At 46.3% G+C, this 8711-nt stretch overlaps 1 protein-coding gene across 2 annotated transcripts; it reads left to right on the top strand.

Moving 5' to 3' along the window:
* The first annotated feature begins 214 nt into the window (after nucleotides 1–214).
* Nucleotides 215–8395, top strand: BRD2 (bromodomain containing 2). Of its 2 annotated transcripts, none has more exons than XM_053600910.1 (12): nucleotides 215–352; nucleotides 1896–2199; nucleotides 2803–2940; nucleotides 3463–3601; nucleotides 3682–3896; nucleotides 3990–4364; nucleotides 4863–4991; nucleotides 5188–5433; nucleotides 5538–5800; nucleotides 6946–7250; nucleotides 7445–7567; nucleotides 7665–8395. In XM_053600910.1, exons 1-12 carry the CDS (start codon nucleotides 327–329, stop codon nucleotides 7799–7801), a joined length of 2400 nt encoding a protein of 799 aa, XP_053456885.1. In that variant the 5' UTR covers nucleotides 215–326; the 3' UTR covers nucleotides 7802–8395. The 2 variants fall into 2 exon arrangements, with proteins under 2 accessions (XP_053456885.1, XP_053456886.1); XM_053600911.1 differs by lacking the exon at nucleotides 215–352 and adding an exon at nucleotides 2461–2552 and having other exon boundaries at nucleotides 2064–2199.
* The last annotated feature ends 316 nt before the right edge of the window (nucleotides 8396–8711 follow it).

Below are 8711 nucleotides of genomic sequence, written 5' to 3'. Positions count from 1 at the left end.
GGGCTGTATTGACGACGGTGTCTGGGATCGGGGACAGTCTTTGGGTTTGAGGAATCAGTACCCCTCTCGCTCACCCGCCTCAGCTGAGGCCGTCGCCATTTTCTTGCTGTCTGCCGCCTGCGGAGCGCGCCAAGCTGCTCGGGGCTTTCGGAGAAACCTTGAAGGGGCTGCTTTCGTGCCGGCCAGGCGGGTTGTCGCCTGGAGGACCAAGAGTAACGAGCCCCGTACCCCCCACTTCCCGGGTTATGCTGGACCGGGCGGTGAGGGGAACCGAGGCCACCCCGACTTTCTGCGTCTGAGGGTAGTGCCGGTTCTCTGCGATCAAGATGCTGCAAAACGTGACTCCCCACAAGTATGTGCCCGCGAGCCGCGTATAAGAAGGGGACGTTGGGGGTGGTAGCACGGGGTGGGGGGTTCCGGGTGGAGTGAGGGGAGTATAGAACGACTCTGGCGCGTTGTTTTGCGGCGCAGCTGTTGACTCGGTCGGGCTCGCGAAGGGTGTTCAGCGACAGTTTTGGAACGGTGGCTACGGCCCGGTTGCCTGCGTATGGGAGGAATACGGGTTGTCAGTTTTTACATTACTTTTTCCGTGGTGTCCCAGTCTTAACTGAGTGAGACAGAACTAGTTTGGCGGTGGAATGTGGGGATGGACAATTTTTAGTGGGCAGCAGGTCTCGCGTTAGGTTCTGATGTAAGGACGGTTTCTCATACCCTTTTGGGGAAGGGGGGTTGTGGCCACCTCCGGTGCCACAAAAGGTTGCCATGGTGATAGAGCTTTGGGGACTAGCAACGAGGATTTCCAGAATAGAGGGATCACTATCCCAGCTTGTAGGTTCCTAATATCTAGAGTAAGTCGTTAATTCTTGTTTTACAGTGACTGAGGCCGGTGGTTTGTGTGTTTTGTTTTGGGGGGGGGGTGTTTTTCATAACTGAGTTTCATTCGAGACAGGAGGGTGGAGCTCTCCCAATTATGCTCTGCTATGTAAACAATGGGATTTTCCCCTAATTTCTTTAACTTAGATGGTGGGAAACACTTGCTCTGGAGTAGTAGAGAAGGGCTGAAAACTTGAACTAGTGTTGGCCTTCAGTTTCCAGAATTGGTGCTACAGTGGGAGCTGTTAGTGGAATTGCTGTGGATGGGGCTATCACTCTTTGAGAGGACTTGCAGACCACTGTTCGGTTGGCTGTCTTTTGAGTTCCCTGGAAGGAAGGAGAGTTTCATTTGGTTTATTTGGGGGGCTGGTAGCTGAATTATTCCAGGCAGTGAAGCTTGACAAACGTGAATTTTTTTTTTTTTTTTTTTGAGTTGATATAATTATTCCGTTGGATTTCAAGTCTGTTTTCTGCTGTGATGTTAGCAACCCAGCGGTTATGAATGATGTTGATCTCTATCCAGATAGAGTTTTAGGTGTCTCACCAGCATTTTATGAAATTTTTCTCCTTAATTACTTTCCTTCCTCTTTTCATCAGCTTTTTTCAGGTTCAACTACCATGGCAACCATCAAACCCAAGTGAGGAACCTTGGAGTTTGGGTTTTTCAGCTCCATCCGTTTTCCTTAAGCCCCATCCCCAAAGGGCTGTCATTCTCAGATGTGTCCTATCAGAAACTGTCTTGGACTTTTTTTCTTTTAAATTAAAGAAAAAGAACTCATAAGATTCTTCAGAAGCAAGGATTTAGATACACGAAAGTTCATGTCATTAAAGTGAAAAGGAGGGGGCAACAAAAGCTCCAAAAGATTTGGGGGCTGTTGGTTTTGGTGAAGAATAACTTGCACAAGCTTGACCACCTCACTAGAAATAATGCCTGGATTCATCAGGCACATGGTGCAAATGCACTTTTTCCTGATTTCCATGAGCTTACCACATATAATTAATTCTGTTTCTCATCTTTGCAGGCTCCCTGGGGAAGGGAATGCAGGGTTACTGGGGCTAGGCCCAGAGGCAGCAGCACCAGGGAAAAGGATTCGAAAGCCCTCCCTATTGTATGAGGGATTTGAGAGCCCCACAATGGCTTCAGTGCCTGCTTTGCAACTGACCCCTGCCAACCCACCACCCCCAGAAGTGTCCAACCCCAAAAAGCCAGGACGAGTTACCAATCAGCTGCAATACCTACATAAGGTGGTAATGAAGGCTTTATGGAAACATCAGTTTGCATGGCCATTTCGGCAGCCTGTGGATGCAGTCAAACTGGGTCTGCCGGTGAGTGGAGGGGGAGACATTGGAGTGGGGAAGTATGGGAATGAGCAAAGAATGTGTGTGAATGGGGGTGGGATGCTTAGTATAGGTGCTGCGGCCCCTAGGGAGGTCCTGTTTCTTCTCTATAGGGCAGGTAGCCACCATATTTCTGGATTCTTGGTCCTTTGTGATTGATCCAACCGTTTGCTATTGCTATCTTGGCATCTCTCATTGTGACCTCCATATGTCCTTCCTTAACTTTTGTGCCCTGGCTCCATTTTACAGATTCCCACCCCAGGTTGGGAGAGGACCACGGTGGCCAAAATTCTTAGCTTCTTCCTTTCCCTCATGCAGCCCATGGATAGCCAGCCCCAGAGGTAATGTCACAGGATGGGAAGTTTTCAGAGTGGGTGGGAGCGGGAGGTGGTTAGAGAAAGGTATTAGGGGCCTCCCTGTGGGTGTTAAGAATCCTGTTCCATTTTTTTGTCCTTTAGTTTAACTGGGGCCGCAGTTTAGGGAGCTAATACTCGAGATGAATAGGGGGTGTGTGTGTGTGTTGGGGTCCATAATTTGCCTAGGAAAACCGGCATTTTTCTGTGACTCTGACCTAGCATGTGTTTTATTTAGGATTATCACAAAATTATAAAACAGCCTATGGACATGGGTACTATTAAGAGGAGACTTGAAAACAGTTATTATTGGGCTGCATCAGAGTGTATGCAAGATTTTAATACCATGTTCACCAACTGTTACATTTACAACAAGGTGAGTTTTTCTATGTTTGTTCATTTAGTAGATGAGTCTTATTATTATCCATCCCGTAGATAGTTTGCCTACGTAAAGCATAAGTCCTTTGCTATTTGAAGGTGTTCTTTGGGTTGGGGGAGGGGTCAAAAAAACTTGAGCTCCAAATGGTTCTACTAAATGCAGTGATGTGGCTTCAGAGCTCCAGAGTTAAAGATATATTTAAGTAGAACACTATTCATACTTGGGTGGTGGCCTTGTTTCTCAAGCTCCAGAGACCTGAGAAGGATCTGTTTTTCTTGTCAGCTCTTCCCTTCTAAATTTGAAGGGAAAGTATACCTATTTTTGTTGTTGTATTTTGAGAGACTATAGAGTTGGGAAAGTGGTGATAAGTGGCCTGGCGTAGGTAATTTTCAGCGCTTGATGACAAAAGCTGTCTAAAGGGATATAGTAATGACCTAGGGCAGGATTCCTGAGAAAGGTGGTATGTCTATCTCCTTTTGGCATTTGAACTTTTAAAAGTTGGTGTTTGTGTTCCTGTAGCCCACTGACGATATTGTCCTCATGGCACAAACATTGGAAAAGATCTTTCTACAAAAAGTGGCATCAATGCCACAAGAGGAACAAGAGCTGGTGGTGGCCATCCCTAAGAACAGCCACAAGAAGGGGGCCAAATTGGCAGGTAGGCAGAGTAGGTGTTTTACAAATTGACCTAAAGGTGGGAAAGAGAATCAAGCTAAACTTGTTTATTCCTTTTTCTAGCACTTCAGGGCAGTATTACCAATGCCCATCAGGTGCCTGCTGTCTCTTCTGTGTCACACACAGCCCTGTATACTCCACCACCTGAGATACCTACAACTGTCCTCAACATTCCCCATCCATCGGTCATTTCTTCTCCCCTTCTCAAGTCCCTACACTCTGCTGGACCCCCACTCCTTGCTGTTACAGCAGCTCCTCCAGCCCAGCCCCTTGCCAAGGTAGGAATCTGAATTTTAGGGAGCAGTAGGGAGGGGAAGGTCTTGAACGAGTGAGCCTGAGGTAATAAGCTTCTGTCTTGTTTCTCTCTACAGAAAAAAGGCGTAAAGCGGAAAGCAGATACTACCACCCCTACACCTACAGCTATCCTGGCTCCTGGTTCTCCAGCTAGTCCTCCTGGGAGTCTTGAGCCTAAAGCAGCCCGGCTTCCCCCTGTACGTAGAGAGAGTGGTCGCCCCATCAAGCCCCCACGCAAAGACTTGCCTGACTCTCAACAACAACACCAGAGCTCTAAGAAAGGAAAACTGTCAGAACAGTTAAAACATTGCAATGGCATTTTGAAGGAGTTACTCTCCAAGAAACATGCTGCCTATGCCTGGCCTTTCTATAAACCAGTGGATGCTTCTGCTCTTGGCCTGCATGACTACCATGACATCATTAAGCACCCCATGGACCTCAGCACTGTCAAGGTACCCACTGCATGGGGCAGATCCGATGCTTAAGCAGTGAGTGATTGGTCATCAGGCTCAGGCCTAGGGGTGGATCATCAAGACATTAAGTCAAGTTTCCTTATGGGTACACACCATCTTGATAGAATAGTGGGGGTGGGGGGTGGAGGTCATGTGTACTTCTGGAGTCTGAAACAGTAGGATAGGATTTCTTTCCCATGTAAGATGTACACTATACATCTACAGTTAAATTTAATGTGGGAATGTTAAGGAAGGGGTGGAAGGATAGTCACAAGCCACCTCTCCTCCCCTATCACTTAGAAATGATTTCTTTTTCTAGACATAAATATTTCTTCAACCTACCCAAATTACTTTGACTTCAAACTTGAACCCCAGGGCACAGATCCTTAAGGTCATCCCCACTGTGCTCTCAAGAGAGGGCCCTTGTGGTGTCTGGGGTTATCAGGGAAAGGTGAGTCTCCCTGCCTGTGCAGCTTCTGATGCTGCCTCCTTCTGCAGCGGAAGATGGAGAATCGTGATTACCGGGATGCACAGGAGTTTGCTGCTGATGTGCGGCTTATGTTCTCCAACTGCTATAAGTATAATCCTCCAGACCATGATGTTGTGGCCATGGCACGAAAGCTGCAGGTGAGTGTAAACATTGGAGCTCGAAAAATAAATGGGTATAAGGAGAGTCAAACTGTCATCTGTGCTACTGCATGGCATCAACATGAAGTTCTCCCCATTCTGTACAGTTGAAAATTGGAGCTATGCCACTTGGTGGCTGTGTATAATCAGAGCACCATTTACTAGCATAGTTTTGAGTGTCTGTCTGTCCTTCTAGGATGTATTTGAATTTCGTTATGCCAAGATGCCAGATGAACCACTGGAACCAGGGCCTTTACCAGTCTCTACTGCCTTGCCCCCTGGCCTGGCCAAGTCATCTTCAGAGTCCTCCAGTGAAGAAAGTAGCAGTGAGAGTTCCTCTGAGGAAGAGGAGGAAGAAGATGAGGAGGATGAGGAAGAAGAGAGTGAAAGCTCAGACTCAGAGGAAGAAAGAGCTCATCGCTTGGCAGAACTACAGGAACAGGTATTTTGTTACATTTCAGTTTTTATGGGTAAGAGGTTCATACCATGTCTTTATTTTAATTTTTCCTCTTTTGCCACTTGATATCTGCTTTTATTCCTCTCTAGCTTCGAGCAGTACATGAACAACTGGCTGCGTTGTCCCAGGGCCCAATATCCAAGCCCAAGCGGAAGAGAGAGAAAAAAGAGAAAAAGAAGAAACGTAAGACAGAGAAGCATCGAGGCCGAGCTGGAGCCGATGAAGATGACAAGGGGTCTCGAGCACCCCGCCCCCCACAGCCCAAGAAGTCTAAGAAAGCAAGTGGCAGTGGGGGTGGCAGTGCTGCTATAGGCCCTCCTGGCTTTGGACCTTCTGGAGGAAGTGGCACAAAGTGAGTTCTAACAGGGTAGAAAGCAGAGATCAACTTGGCTATTTCTGTCTCCATGGGGTATAATCTTGCAAAGTTTTCTCTGAACATGAGTCAGCAAACTTTCTCTAATAATAGGCTTTAAGGGCCAGAGGGTCACTCAACAGCTATTCTGACAACAGTGTAAAAAAAGCCGTATGCAGTGTGTAAGCAAGTGAATATGGGTGTGTTCAATAAACGTTTTATGTACAAAGGTAAATGGCAGGTCAGACTTGTTCCCTGGGTCATGGTTTGCCTATTTTTTTTTTTGTAGAGACAGAGTCTCACTTTATGGCCCTTGGTAGAGTGCCGTGGCCTCACAGCTCACAGCAACCTGCAACTCCTGGGCTTAAGCTATTCTCTTGCCTCAGCCTCCTGAGTAGCTGGGACTACAGGCGCCCGCCACAACGCCCGGATATTTTTTAGTTGCAGTTTGGCCGGGGCCGGGTTTGAACCCGCCACCCTCGGTATATGGGGCCGGCGCCTTACCGACTGAGCCACAGGCGCCGCCCCGCCTATTTCTTTTAAGTCAATGAACCTATACTGGTTTTCCAAGGTTTGGTAGTTACTAAATTACTAAGTGCTTTAGGGAGCAAAAGGGTATACCCACACCAGTAGACCTAAACAGGCAAAGCTTTGTTTTATTAGCCACTCACTTTATTGCATTGTGCAGATACTGTGGACAGTTCTTTTTTGCAAATTGAAGATTTTTGACAGCATTGGGTGGAGCATTTTTGAATGCCATTGTTTCAGTAGCATGTGCTCATTTCATGTCTTGGTCTATTTTTTTATTAAAGCATATATGTTGTTTTTTCGTTTAAGGTGTGATGCTGCTTCCAGCTTAATAAGACTGTAGCATAGTGTAGATGTAACTTTCACGTGCACTTGGAAGCCAAAAATACCTGTGACTGACTTTACCGTCATCTAGAACCAAACCCACAATATTTATGTTGTTAGGTTTTCAAGGCCCAAACTAAATGTAAATGCTTGTCTGAGTAGCACACTGCTATTCGGCCATTTGCTTTAATGGAAAAACTACAGCTCCTCTCTAGGCAAGGAATTGGGATTACTGGGTTGAATAGTGGGAACATATTGGAGAAGGTTCTTCAGTTGGCAACTTTTGTCCCTAGGCTGCCCAAAAAGGCCTCAAAGACAGCCCCACCTGCCCTGCCTATGGGTTATGATTCAGAGGAAGAGGAAGAGAGCAGGCCCATGAGTTACGATGAGAAGCGGCAATTGAGCCTGGACATCAACAAATTACCTGGGGAGAAGTTGGGTCGAGTTGTGCACATAATCCAAGCCAGGGAGCCCTCATTACGGGATTCAAACCCAGAAGAAATTGAGATTGATTTTGAAACACTCAAGCCATCCACGCTTAGAGAGCTTGAACGCTACGTCCTTTCCTGCCTACGAAAGAAACCCCGGAAGCCCTACAGTAAGTATGAAATAAGGTTTACTTATTAATCTGGCGATTCTCATATGGTTTTGAAGACAGTTTAGAAAAGTGTCAATGGGGTATGTTTTACGCTTGGAATGGTCAGTTCCCACAGTGAAGGGATGTTACTGTAACTTGCCTTATGGGATACTTTGTGGCAATCTTAATGAATCCTGATGCATTTCTTATTCTAGCTGTTAAGAAACCTGTGGGGAAAACAAAGGAGGAACTGGCTTTGGAGAAGAAACGAGAATTAGAAAAGCGGTTACAAGATGTCAGTGGACAGCTCAATTCCACCAAAAAGCCCCCCAAGAAAGGTGAGTATAAGTATACTTGTAGCTGCAGCAAGTTGGCTATGTCTTGATGAATAAGATACACATCTTTTGACTTTTAACTTTCAACTTTGTTCTGTAGCAAGTGAGAAAACAGAGTCATCATCTGCACAGCAGGTGGCAGTATCACGCCTCAGCGCTTCCAGCTCCAGCTCAGATTCCAGCTCTTCATCTTCCTCCTCCTCCTCTTCGGACACCAGTGATTCAGACTCAGGCTAAGGGGCCAGGCCAGATGGGGCAGGAAGGCTCCGCAGGACCGGACCCCAAGACCACCCTGCCCTACCCCTTTCCCCTTTGCTGTGATACTTCATCTCACCTCCCCTCCCCCCTCTGTTGGAGAGCTGGCTCTGCAGGGGGGAGGAAAGCAGGGACATAATACTGAAGGAGGGATATGGACAAACTAAGATTGAATTCCCATCTCCATTGGGAGTGACCTTGGGCACAGAGCCTCCATTCAGAATGAATGCGGTGGGTAGAGCTTACAGGGTGGGAGTGTGCGAAGTCCCTGATAGTTACCTAAGGCCACAGCTGCCCTGTCCACTTCCAAGGGCCCTGTTTTGAAATTGTTTGTTCTAATTTATTTTAAGGTAGGTAAGACTGGAGGGAGAGTGGGACCAAGGTCCCCTCAGCCTCCATGAGGAGGGAAGAAAGGGGAAGCTCTTTTTTTACGTTGACTTTTTTTTTTTTCTACTCTTGTTTTCCCTTTTTCCTTCCGCTCCATTTGGGGCCTAGGGGTTTCAGTCATCTCCCTATTTGGTCTCCTTGGACTGTCTTTGTTGATTCTAACTTGTAAATAAAGAAAGTATTATTCAAGTGGGTTACCTTAACACTTGTTTCTATAGTATTTCAGAGGGAACCTGACTAAAATTGTCTTGAATTTAGAGAAGTATTTTTTAGGTGAGAAAAAAAGGAATAGCCATCTTACATAGCTAGGTTGTGTGTTAATTCTTAAAACCATAGGCTCTTTGTTAATAAAAGCACTTGACCTTTGTAAAATGAGTCCTTCAAAGTAATCTTTAGGTTAGCAATTTTGCTGTGGTTTGGGTTAAGGAAAAAAGCAAATCCTCTGGCTCATTCATACCTTAACTCAATTTTGAGGTAGGCACTTAAGGTTTTCTCTTTGGTGTTG

This window comes from Nycticebus coucang, chromosome 9, assembly GCF_027406575.1.
Source record: "Nycticebus coucang isolate mNycCou1 chromosome 9, mNycCou1.pri, whole genome shotgun sequence".
In the NCBI taxonomy this organism is placed as follows: domain Eukaryota; kingdom Metazoa; phylum Chordata; class Mammalia; order Primates; family Lorisidae; genus Nycticebus; species Nycticebus coucang.
This window is presented reverse-complemented; position numbering and strand designations above follow the sequence as displayed.

Excerpts from the sequence above, each read along its gene's own strand:
- BRD2 (XM_053600910.1), top strand. The coding sequence starts at position 327 with ATGCTGCAAAACGTGACTCCCCACAA. Across the intron at positions 2,200-2,802 it reads CAGTCAAACTGGGTCTGCCG|GATTATCACAAAATTATAAA; the intron begins GTGAGTGGAGGG and ends TGTTTTATTTAG. Across the intron at positions 7,568-7,664 it reads CAAAAAGCCCCCCAAGAAAG|CAAGTGAGAAAACAGAGTCA; the intron begins GTGAGTATAAGT and ends TTTGTTCTGTAG.